Source organism: Crocodylus siamensis, chromosome 5 (assembly GCF_052110815.1).
Source record: "Crocodylus siamensis isolate JL-2025a chromosome 5, ASM5211081v1, whole genome shotgun sequence".
Taxonomy (NCBI): Eukaryota; Metazoa; Chordata; order Crocodylia; family Crocodylidae; genus Crocodylus; species Crocodylus siamensis.
This window is the reverse complement of record NC_143399.1, coordinates 34,002,713-34,015,626: the sequence shown is the minus strand read 5'-3', so window position 1 is coordinate 34,015,626 and position 12,914 is coordinate 34,002,713. Positions and strand designations below refer to the sequence as shown.

At 46.2% G+C, this 12,914-nt stretch overlaps 1 protein-coding gene across 2 annotated transcripts in view; it reads left to right on the top strand.

Moving 5' to 3' along the window:
• Window positions 1-12,914, top strand: part of ALG14 (ALG14 UDP-N-acetylglucosaminyltransferase subunit) — a 43,120-nt gene that overhangs the window by 5,570 nt on the left and 24,636 nt on the right. For both annotated transcript variants that reach the window (XM_090049413.1, XM_090049412.1), the window contains exon 2: window positions 4,290-4,441. In XM_090049413.1, coding sequence (XP_089905539.1) covers window positions 4,290-4,441 — 152 coding nt within the window. The remainder of the gene's footprint in view (window positions 1-4,289; window positions 4,442-12,914) is intronic.

Here is a 12,914-nt window from a genome sequence, read left to right as displayed (position 1 = left end):
ATGCATGGCCACACCCTGTGGGACTCCCCGCATATCTTTGGGGAGCCCCCACGCTGAGTGACAGTGTTGGGGGCCAGATCTGGCCCGGGCACCAGAGGTTGGGCACCCCTGACCTAGGCAGTTAATCCACACTTTTTATTTGTCTACTTCAATGTTTTGGCCCCATGGGCCAGACGAGTGGTGCAAGGCCAAGCTGCAGGTCAGACTGGACCCTCTGCAGCAGGATCAGGACCTGCACCACCTCTCACACACCAGAATCAGGCCCCACATGCCAGGATTGGGCCCCACATGCCATGTCTGCCCAGTCCCACACTCTGGGATTGGGCTTTGGAGCCCCAAGGTAAGATCAGGCCTCATATTGCCCCTCACATGCTGGGGTAAAGGTCTGGGTTCCTGCCCTATCCCTATGCACTGAGATCTGGCCCTGCAGTGCCCTGAATGCCTAGTCTAGCACACTAGGCCACATCCCACAGGGCTCCGCATGGATCAGTGGGGAGCCCTACAGGCGAGGTAACAAGGGGCTGGGGTTTAAGCCCTCTATGTATTTGTTTTTTTCAAGTCTGGTACTTTATACGTGTTCTTATTGAGTTTCACCTTACTGATTTCAGACTGTTTTGCCTAGATCATATTGAATTATGTAATCCTATTCTTGAAAAGCTTGAAACCCCTTTCAGCATTTTGTCACCTGCAAATTATGTTTTCCAACTCATGAAAATACTGAGTGATATTGGTCAGAGGACAAACACATGTGGGTCTGCTGACAAGTCCTCCCAGTTTGATAGCAAATTGGTGCTAAGTACACTAACTACAGAATTTCAGCCGACTATACACTGACATTATAAGAACAAAATTTATCAGAACCATTTGGTTTGTGTCTTACATCTCATGGCGAAGTGGAAATAATTAGGGCCTCAGTCCTGCAAACACTTATACATGTGCATAACTTTTCTTAAGCAGGTGCTTAAGTGGTTGCAGGAGCTAGACACAGGACAGTACTTTCCTAAAGCCTAGTCCTATATAGCAGTGGTTCTCAACCTTTTTTGCTCTAGGACCCATTTGCCAAGACAGATGGCTTGTCTCAACCCATACCCCCCTGGCTCTGCCGGTGCCTAACTCAAAGACCCCTACCAGCAACCCTCACCCCCAGGCCACAGCCCTGTGTCCCCCACACCCGCTGGGCCATGCTGGTGCCCCTCACTCCCAATCTGCAGTCCCCTGCCCCACTAGCTCTGCCAGAGGATACCTCCAGCTGCCCCCATCCCACTTGGGCCAGAGTGTGAGTGCTGACCCTTGCATGTATGGGCAACAGCCCCATGATGCCTGCCCAGGCACACAGCTCCCCACTGTGAAGGATCACCCCCTCCTCCTTCCACTGCTGAAGGGTCAGGCATCTTCCCTGATCCCCACTCCCCCCTGCCCTGATGCAGCCCCACGTCTGGCTGCCGTCCCCAGTACCTGCACACACATGCACACCAGTCCCCCACTCCCCATACTCTTACCTGCATCCAGCGACAGGCTGTTCTTACAACCCAGCCTCACTGTATGCTGGCCACTTGCATCTGTGGCTGCAGATGCAGATGCACCTGCTGCTTCCTATCGTTACAAGCAACACTTGCAGGCTGGAATGCTGCCAGCATACAAGGTGAAACCCATGCTTTTGCAGGTTTTTCTGGGACTTCCTCATGACCCTTTCAAATATTCTTGTGAACCACTTTTAGGTCGTTACCCACCAGTTGAGAAATGCTGCTATATAACTTAGAACCATGGGTGGATCTAGAATTTGGAAAAGCAGGGTGCAAATGGTGAGGTGCACATCACACACAAAAACAACACCTATTTTTCTGTAGTTAAAAATAAACTAGAAACTTTACTAATATGCTAGGGGCCTAGGGCTGTATTATTCAGTGTAAAATTGAAGCAAAAACAATTATAACTTCATTTGAATGAGTTAAAAAATAGCCTGTGGGATGAAAAGGAGTGGGCTATGAAATAGGAGCTTCATAACCAAGAGCAACTCACAGACAGCAGCCTTGCAGAACAAAGGACAGCTTGATTGGTGGAACATCAGGAGAATTAAAAAGGAGAGAGGATTGTTAACACCTCTGTTAACACTGGAATTAAGAGATTAAAAGTAATTAAATAGATTGTAGTGAACCAGGAAGTCAACTGACTCTCTCAGCACTGTCTGATTAGAAATACTGCTGCCACTGCCAGGCAGTTCATTTTAAACTTTTGGTGGACCAGGAATCAAAGTGGGGTGCAAGTACAGCAGTAGATGTCCCTCCCTTCCATTCTGCCCCCCAGATTCACCCTTGCTTAGAACTCATGGGGACTTTAGCTACTGTGTTTCACTTGGAGAACATGGTCACATTTGGTTACACTGCTCCATAGCACTGTACTTTGTGCATGTGAGCACAGCGAAACAACTCTGTTCCCTATTCAGTCATACTCATGAAATAAACTGGACATTTGAGAGTAAAGTATCTACTGTGCCTCTTCTCTATGGGCCTGTTTCAACTTAGTAGGAATCTTCTGCAAAATCTTTAACTTAAGTGGGAGTTGAATTAACATTCAGAGACAATCACTAATTAAATTGTGAGCTCCCATAACAGGATGGGTCATGTACCTAGCCATAATGTGCCAGTCTTGAAGGAAGAAGAAAAGTGATTATCTGTGTTAGTTTGTAATCAGGCAGAAAGTAGAGCAGTGTGGCACCTTAGAGCAGTGATTCTCAGCCAGGGTGCCACTAGATCATCCTTTGAAGGCTGCTGGGAGGAGTGAGGCAATAAGCCAGGTATGAGGAGGTAAGCAGAAAAGCGCAGGCTCAGGTTCAGTCCCTGGCTGGCTGTTCTCCTGCCCACACTACATGACCTGGCTTCAGGGAGATCGGCACCGTAATAAATAAGTTACAATATTTACTTGAATCTAAGATGAGCCCCCCTGGTCAGCATGGTATGAAGCTTCTCATCTTAGATTAGTGCACAAAGCAGGGGTGGAGGCAGGTGACTACTGTGGCTCTGACTGGCCCTGAGCCTGGGTTGAGGCCAGAGTCAGACCCACAGCAGCTCCTACACCCCACCCCACTTGCCTTCTGTAGCTTCTGCCCCCACATTCTGCCCCGTTCTTCTCCACCTTTTTGTTAGGTGCATCTTGGGTCCAGCTTGGTCTGGGTTCACCCCTAGGAACAGAGCACATGGAAATTCTGTCCCCTGCTTGGCCAGTCAGCAGCTCTGGCACAGCTGCATTGTCTGCCAGGCCAATCAGCTCTGACACTGCTTCATGACCTGGCAAGGGCTGAGCTATTTGCTATGCTCTGGGGGAAAAGAGAGCTTAAACAGCATCTGACAGTAAGGGGGGTGGGGGAGAAAGAGGCAGAGACTAGGATGGGGGAGTGGGGCAGAAGCTGTGGAAAGGTTAGGGGGGTGCCAGTGGGGGGTGGGGGTCAGGAGGGCTGCAGGGGGAAGAATTGCAGGGGGGGACAGACAGCAAGGGGACTACCTGACCCTCTGCCCCCGACTATTCTCCCTGTTGTAGCGGTGGGAGGGGAACAGATCCTCTGATAACTGAATTCTATAATTGGAAAATTATAACAAATTTATACATTTTCCATATGTAGAATGTAATTATTGGGGTCATCTTAAATTCAGGGTCGATTTAGATTTGAGTAAATATGGCCATTTTCAAAATGGGGTGCTGCTCAATTCCAAGGTATGGAGGGGTGCCTTGAGCCTAAAAAGGTTGAGAACCACTATCTTGGAGACTAACTGATTCAGAGAGGTATGAGCTTTCACAGGTAACACTACTTCATTAGAGGCTGCTTACAGATGTGAAAAAAATAAAGCAAAATAAAACGGTGCTTTACCAAAAGAGGAAGTGTGTTAGTTTGACCCAGCTCCCTAGCGTCTGTATAGGTCAGACACTTCAGAAGGGCTTTTTGGCACTTTTATCTGAAGCTGATTCAATCAGCTATTAAACAAAAGCTCTAAAAAGCCCCAATGAAGCACCCAGTCTATACAAATGTTGGACGAGCTGGGTCAAACTAATCTGATGCCTCTTCTGGGCACGTGCTATGCTCAGCATAGCGGCAGGCCAAGCCTAAAGGGCTGTTTTGGGAGGGAGGGTTTCATGCCTGTAAGCAGCCTAGATATATCAGATGTTACCTATGAAATCTCATGCCTCTCTGAACTAGTTAGTCTTTTTGAAGGAGGAAGCAATGCCCTTAATAGGTTATTTTGAAATAGAAATTGCTGAATATTTCATCCCCTAACTACAGGTTTTGTGTTTTTCAGGCGGGCACACAACAGAAATGTTGAGGTTACTTAGCTCTCTGTCCCAGTCATACTCACTCAGACACTATGTTTTTGCTGAGTCAGATAAGATGAGTGAAGCTAAAATACGCTCTTTTGAAGAAAAAAGAGCTGAAACTTTCACCAATTCCTTGGTAAGTGATTAAATATATTCTGGGAAGATACCACAGTAAAATAGTAATTCCAGTTACCTTTAAAAGTATTTAAATTAGTTTGGAATGGGGGGGAGAGGGGTTAAAGTATCAAGAGAGAGAATGTATCTATTTGAAAAAACAGATTCAGCTAAAATCTTCCAGGAATATAAATTTGCTGTACTTAACTATTTTATTTCTATACATTGATGGCTGTTCGTATATTGTTATGTTTCTTGTCATGTCAGTTCTGAAAAGTGAATGGAATGAACAAAACTGCTTACACTATATGAAGAGAGAGCCTGCAAATTTTAAATGTAGCCACTTAAGAAATTAATAAAAAATAGTTTCAGGTACTGCACTTTGCCTGTGAGTTTTCCTGTCAATTCTTATGATTTTGCTTAAAATGTAATCTGTGAAAAATACACAAAAAACTGTAGGGGAAAATAACTACAGAGGAGAGAGGAGAAGGATCTAATGAAAATGACTGTGCATAACATGGTATCAGTGGCACCAAGTAACCACACTTAAAGAGAAATATTTCTCTTTTTTACTTTAAAGTTAAAGTAATCATAACTGTTGCCTGTAACAGTAAAATTATTGAGGCAGAAATAAGGTTTTTAATTTGATGCCCTTCTAAGTGAAAATTAATACATATTTGTTCTTTTAAATATTTGCAGTATTTTCTATTAAAACACTAGGAAAGTGACAATACTATTTCTTTTAAAACTAATATATCTTAGTTTTGAATTTTATTTTTAGTGTTGGGTTTTGTACTGTATTTTCTTTGAGCTTTTAAACTGACTTTGATATTGTGCAGGCTTGCTTCTCTGTTTCTCTAACATTTATTGAGGAATTGGTTTGCTTTCTGGATAATAATCTGATTCATCTCCAGTCAAATTCTATTGACTGTTTCAGGAGCCAGATTAAATCCAATTTCTTTTACATCTGCAAAACATTTGTATATTTTGAGGTATAATATTATACGATTAATAGATAACAGCATGAATCCGATACAGAGCCTGATTCTTGGTGGGAATTGGATTGGTTCTATATATACAAAAAGGCATAAAACAACTTTGGGTATGGACTCCACCTTTTTTGAAGCACTTAATTTGTAATACTTCATTAGCATATAGACTGTAACAGGGGGCCTTCCCAGGGCCAGTTAGAAGTTGGCTCACCCGCCTGTTTCTGGGCTAACTGCCCACCTCTCTATCCTGCCATGCCTTGATGGAAAATGATTAAGATATGACCAAGGTGGGAGGCTACCCATTTCATGCCTCAATGCCAGGGGGTGCTATCTGTGGCTCCAAAACTTCCCCTACACTGGAGCCCATGCCCCGCAGATGGCATCCACGTGATATTCTTAACCCACACCATGACTTGTGCTCCAGGATCTCACAAGGACTCTCACTGTCTCCCTGGAGCAGCAGGTCATTGTGCTCCTCCTCTAGGTCTTTCTTTCGACCCCCACTCAGCCTTTTTGCGGTGGAGGACTTGCTGGGGTTAGGACTCGCCCCTAACTCTCTGGCTGAGCCCCCCTATTCGGCCTCAGGCCCAAGTATGGCCTCCGGCTTCCGAAAATATACCTTGGCCTACTTCCCACACATGGGGTTCCTCCTATGCCCACTCTAGGGCCTTTACACTATGCCCCACCCTGGGGTCTTCTCATCATCCTCACACTCAACTACTCACGAGGCTGGCCCTTGCACTGCCCTTCAGGCTTACTCCCATTTGGCCCTACTTAATGTGCCTCTGGGACTGCCCTTCAGGCCTACTCCCATTCAACCTTACTCTGTGTGGGGCCACCTACATCCCTGCCCTCTCAGGGCCTTCACAGCTATCCCTAACCAGGGGTCTCTGGGGCCTTGCTCCCCTGTGGGCTCAGGTGGCTGTAGCCGTGCCTGGCCCTCATACCCCCGAATTGTGGGGGGTAGGAGTTAAGGTGCCCCGACCCACTTTTCACTGGGGTGGTAACTGGCCTGGCATTCCTGGGGGCTCCCAGCCACTAGGGGCCCTACCAGGCCACCCTTCCCTGGCAGGGTGAAATTTTAGGTCATGCCTAGGACCAAGAGCCTCCTGCTCTTACCTTCTAGATGTTCCTGCTGTAGCTCAGCCAGGTGATGTTTCTGCCTGGGCTGGCAACAGCAAACTACAGTCTCTTTATACCTGGTTCCCAAAATTGCTGCCGCCATCAGGCACCTGGCTGCTGCCTGACTCTGCCCTTAAAGTGGCAGGTACCCAAAGGTGCACTGCCACATGGACATACAACTGCCTCCCAGTATAAGTGTCACAGTAAATCAAGGAACCATTCTGATATGATTTGGGCTGATTTGTAGTGCTATAACTCTTTGAGTCATCTGTTCATTCAGTTTTTATAGCAGTTTAACTTTGTTTGAAGCACTATAAGCATGTTTGCCCATGTCCTCAGACTGCATAAGCAAGTATATTACCTTGAGCAAGTAGGTCCATTTATTGTAAGTGCAATAGTAAAGTTGTATAGTAAGATTTATGGACTCTACTCCTTGGATATTTCTGTTTATTTCAACAGTGTTAAGTCCCAGAACTGAGCACTACAGTTATTACTCAACATTTGCAGAATTGGCAAGACAGGACCTGCCAAAGCTCAGCTTCTGGTGTAATATGAAAAATTAGAGCATTATTTGTACCCGTCTTCATCTCTGATGATGAAGAAAAAGTCACAGGTTGCTCTTAATCCAACACTTCAGTTAAGACTGAGCTAGTCAATAATAAAACCAATGACCTCTACAGCTATAGTATGGTATTAACGATTAAAGCACTTGCAGACTTTTTCAAGTAAGTTCTGTGTGGCCATAAGATTCCTTGACTTTCAGATCACTGACTCTGGGAGCTCTTGCTGCAAATGGAAGTGTTTAATGTTTGGTAATTAGACATCAGTACCATAATTTTATGGTGAATCAGAACAGTAATAATTTAGTGTCTTGTTTCATAGGCATTGTAGCAGGAGCAAGGGCTAGGGCCCACTGGTGGCAGACGTATTAGCTGATAGCCCCACTCTCCATTCCCTGGGTTTGCTCACCATGCCTTGGTGTTAAATGATAGAATGGGGTGAACAGGAACAGGAACATACCTGGTCTTTGAGGTAGTCCATCATGTGGGTTAAAGAGTTCCTCTGGATTTTTTCACAGGGCTTCTCCTTCCCTACACGCTTCCCACACCTCTCCCAAAGAGATGTTCTGCAGCAGATGTCGACAGCTTTCCCTTCCAAATTAGTCTGTCTGCTTCCCCCTTTTCTACCAGTGTTCCTCTTTAAGGAACACTGGACCCCATGCCCAAACATTGCCCCTTTCAGGGTCAGTAATCCAAACAAATAAAACCATACAGTTGCCTTGCCCATTCAACCAACAAGGTAGTCCTGCTGCAGACCTTCTTCTCCTCCTGCTTCTTCCTGAGCCTCACTTTTTGGCTCTGGCTAATCCCTTCCCAGTTCCCTGAGTTCTGTCCAGCTGTGTTCAGCCTGGCCACTTACATCCCTTGGGCCAAGCTGCTTGCCCCTGCCATCTGCCACATCTCCTGTCCAGTGAGAGGGGGGTTTTCCGGCATGGCTCCATTCCCCTGGAGCTTTTCCAGTGCTTCCGTCTTGCATGCTGCCCCCAGCAGCTTCAAATGTGATGCACATGGCCCTACCACCCAATCTGGGAGACCTGCCTGTCCCCCGTGAATGCCTCGTGGCTGTTTTGTGTCATGTTCCCCAATCGTTCCCTAGTCCTTGCCTAGCTTGACTGTCTTCCCAGTTTGCAACCCAGGTAGGCAGGCTGGGAGGGCTTTTCTGGACTCTGTGTTGCCCAGTAGGTGTCCTGTGCCCAAGCTTTTGCTACGGGCATCATTTGATGAGAATGTATATTACAAAGATTTAAAGGGAAAGATTTTTTTTCCATCTGTAGTGTAGCATTTTATACCAGGCATATAGACTTCCTCTAAGCAATAGTCTTTTTTTCTCCTTTCCTCTGCCCCCCTCCCATTTGCAAATGGAGTTTTATGGTTATGTTTTCCTTAACAGCTAAAAGGAGGAGGAACCCATTTGGCAAATTCTGAGGGTGCTGTTCAGGTAATAGAAATTCATTTTCCTTTAGAAAAAGTCTCTCTTTTGCCAAATATTGGCTGCCTGCCTTGCCTATAAAAATATTCAAACTGAAAATATAAGACTGATTTTGGAAGCAAGAGAACATGCACCTGTAGCTGAAAATGATTGGTCTGTGCTGTCTAAAGACCACACTGGCAAACAGCATGTGTTTTGGCACAAAGGGAACCTGAGCAATTCTGAATGTTCTTTTTAGAGAACAAAATAAGGCCTTCTTCCTCTTCTCTGTAAAGGATTGGAAACATTGCAAACTGCAACTTGCAACTTTCTCCCTATTCTTCCATCAGGGAGGTAGGTTTGTCTCTTTCCGTACCACCTGTCAGAAATGAGAAAGACAAATTTCTAAATTCTTACAGAAAGTTTCTATAGATTATACTTAACCAAACATCATATGCAAAAGCAGATATTACCAAAATGTTGTTCCTGGCCTGTGGCTTAGTACAGCCCTCAAAACTTGGCTATGGAAACCAGTTAGTTTGCTGTTATTCAGGAATCCTCCTCAGTCCGGCTGCCCAATGCCCAGGGAGAGAGGAGAAAGCTAGAGTCAACCTCCACCTAATCATAGCCTTCCAAACCCCCAAAATCCTGAGGGTTCCATGAGGCCTTTTGTATGGACATTGCTTGCTTCTGCATTGTCCACTGTCTTCACTTTCCACTTCCCCAGATGTTTACACAGCGCTTCTAAGGGAGCTGTGGGACTTCCGAGCTGCTGCCCATCAAACCATCTGTATCCTGAATGAGGAACTTTCAGAAGTTGCTGTTGACCCATCTAGCAGTGAAAAGAACAGCTTAAGATTAGATGACTAAAGGACAGGTTGAAGAATTCACCAGCCACTTTAATGTTGACATTTCATTTTATATTTTGCACTTGTTAATATATCTACATCTAAAATAGATTAGCAGAGCCAGATTAGCAGAGCCAGAGAAGTATAGCAGCTTTAGTGAGAGGCCATAAGTATGTGTGGTGGCCCACACAAAGTAGGGTACACCGCTGTGGCCTGAAGGACTGTGTGTACTGGGGTGTAGAATAGGGTTCCAAGGATGCCCTAAAGGGCTGCACTGGGGATGTGTTGAGTAGGGCTGTAGATGTGGCCTGAAGGCCAGCACAGGAGCCAACCCCCACAAGCATAATAAAATAAGTGAAGGCCCTAGTGAGAGGGTATAAGCTGAAGTCCAGGAAAGGGACAGTTAGGCCCAGGTAAGTCTATGGACGAATGAGGCCTCAGCTGGGCCTTAGGCCAGTAAGTCCTCAGACATGGTGAGGTCAAGTTTTGGGTCAGAGGGAGACCCCGGTAAGTCCTCAGACAGGGTAAGGCTAAGTGTGCGTCAAAAGTTAAGAACTTGTTTGGATGCCAGCTGCGAGGCATGGGACGTGGTGTAGTGGTGGTATGGAGCTTTGTATAATCCCCTTGCCATCTGGGCATAAAATGCCCACATCCCTACATCCATGCCAGTGAATCTGTACCTTGACTTCAAGGAACCATTTTTGGAAATGTGAGGATGGATCAAAAGAACATTCAGAATCGCTCAGGCTCCCTTTGTGCCAAAACACATGCTGTTTGACAATGTGGTCTTTAGATAGCACAGACCAATCATTTTCAGCTACAGGTGCATGTTCTCTTGCTTCCAGCATCAGCCTTATATTTTCAGTTTGAATATTTTTGTAGCCAAGGCAGGCAGCCAATATTTAACAAAAGAGAGACTTTTCTTAAAGGAAAATGAATTTCTGTTACCTGAACAGAAGCCTCAGAATTTGCCAAATGGCCCTTAAATAATATACATCTAATATACTGACAGCATTTTATGCTTATGAAAGCTATACTAAGAAATCCTAATACCTGGTATGAAAAAATGTTAAATACATCTAATTTCCCTGGAATGATTACTAGGAATCATTTACTTGAATCTAAGATGAGGTTTTCTTCCTCATCCAGCACGGAGGGGTGGGGGGAAAGACCTTCATCTTAGATTCAAGTAAAAGCCTGGGGGTGGAGGGAGGCTGTGGTTTCATAGATTTCATAGACATCAGGGCTGGAAGGGACCTCGGGAGATCATCAAGTCCAGCCCCCTGCCCAAAGGGCAGGAAGTCAGCTGGGGTCATAGGATCCCAGCAAGATAAGCATCCAATTTACTCTTGAAGGTGTTCAATGTAGGTGCTTGAACCACCTCCGCTGGCAGACTGTTCCAGACCTTGGGGGCTCGGACAGTAAAGAAATTCTTCCTTATGTCCAGCCTGACACGGTCTTGCAGGAGTTTGTGACTGTTTGACCTAGTCATCCCTTGGGGCGCTCTGGTGAACAAATGTTCCCCCCGATCCTGGTGGTCACCCCTGATAAACTTATAGGTGGCCATCAGATCACCCCTGAGCCTACGCTTTTCCAGGCTAAAGAGTCCCATGTCTCTCAGCCTATCATCGTAAGATCTGTTTTCCTGACCTCTGATCATGCGTGTGGCTCTCCTCTGGACTCTCTCAAGCCTCTCCACATCCTTTTTGAATTGTGGAGCCCAAAACTGGACGCAGTACTCCAGCTGCGGCCTCACCAAGGCCGAGTACAAGGGGAGAATGACGTCCTGGGATTTGCTTGAGACGCATCTATGGATGCAAGCCAGCGTTTTGGTCGCTTTACTAGCCGCAGCATCGCACTGGAGGCTCATGTTCATCTTGTGGTCAATGATGACCCCCAAGTCTCTTTCTTCTCTAGTGCTATCCAACGTAGCACTGCCGAGCCTAGAAGGATGCTGCAGGTTTTTCCTCCCAAGGTGGAGAACCTTGCATTTTTCGGTGTTAAACACCATGAGGTTCTCGTCTGCCCATTTGCTGAGCTTGTCCAGGTCAGCCTGGATCACCCGCCTGTCCTCTGGCGTGGATGCTTTGCCCCAAAGTTTGGTGTCATCGGCGAACTTGGCCAGTCCACTCCTGACTCCAGTGTCAGCTCCTACCCCAAGCTCAGGGTCAGATTTGGAGCCACAGTTGCTGTACCCCTCTGCAGCCTCTGCTCCCTGCCACCACTTATCTTCTCCTTACAGCTCCAGCTTCTGCTGGGTCCCCCTCCAGCTGGGCACAAGGAGCATGGAGCATGTGCTGCCTCCTGCCCCAGCCTGGCCACAGAGCATTGGTGGTAGTTCTGGCCCTGGCTTTGAGTCTGGGGATGAAGCTACAGTTGCTTCAAAAGCTGGTGTGTGGTTAGGCTCTGTCCTCCGTGCTTTGGGCCAAAGTAGACAGCAAAGCGGGGGACAGGCACCAAAGGGGCCAAGTGTGCAGGCAGCAAGTGCAAAGGGGAATAGGTGCCAAGGGATGCAAGCACTGTGGGGAGGGGCAGGTATCCAGGGTTACAGGCATGGGGAGACAGGCAGGGGGCAGGTCCTGGGGTGAGGGCAGGTGGAAGGGATGTAAGTTGGGAGGGGCAGGCCTGGGATGTGTAGGCACTGATGAAGGGCAGATAGTGGGTTGGCATGGAGTAGGCCACTTGACTCCCCTGCCGCCTGCCCTACTACCACTTGCTCCCCTGCCACTTATTGCCATTGTACAGAAATGTAGGGAACAAATTTAACACAACCCTCCAAAATTTGATTCTAGACATGGAAAATTTTATAATTTCCACTATAAATTTTATAATTTTCCATGGCCAGAATCTAATTATTGGGGGTCATCTTGAATTCAGAGTCATCTTAGATTCAGGTAAATGTGGTACTCTGTGTTCAGTCGAATACACTGAAATAAGCCATGGTAATGTCAGGCTTCCACAAGCTCTCTTTGCACGCTTGTCCAAAATAAGAACATGCACTAGGTAAGGCCTGAAGCTTTTGTGTTTAAGTTTGCAGTTCCCTATACTCAGCAGGTTTTGAACTGACAGTTTGCTCCATTTGGTATCTAACAATGAAGAGGTCCCCAATTATAGAATCATAGAAAAGTCGGGATGGAATGGATCTCAAGAGCCCCTTGCACAAGGTAGGATTGTCTCTGATTAAACCATCCCAGCCAAGTGTCTGTCCAACCTGCTCTTAAAAATTTCCAAGGCTGGGGATTCTATGGCTTCTTTAGACAGCTTGTTCCAATAATCACCCATTTTCATAGAAAGTAATCTTCAAACTAAATTTCCTCTTCTGCAACTTGAGGCCATTGCTCTTAGTCCCATCCCCTCAGCCATAGAGAAAAGCTCACTTCCATCCTCTCTATAATTGTCTTTCTGATATTTGAAGACTGTTATAAAATCCCCCCTCAGTCTTCTCTTTTCCAAACTAAATAATCCTAGTTCTTTCAGCCTTTTCCCATAAGTCTTGAGTCTCGGGCCCTAATTATTTTTGTTACTCTGCACAAAACTCTTTTTAAATCTGTCCACATTTTTCTTG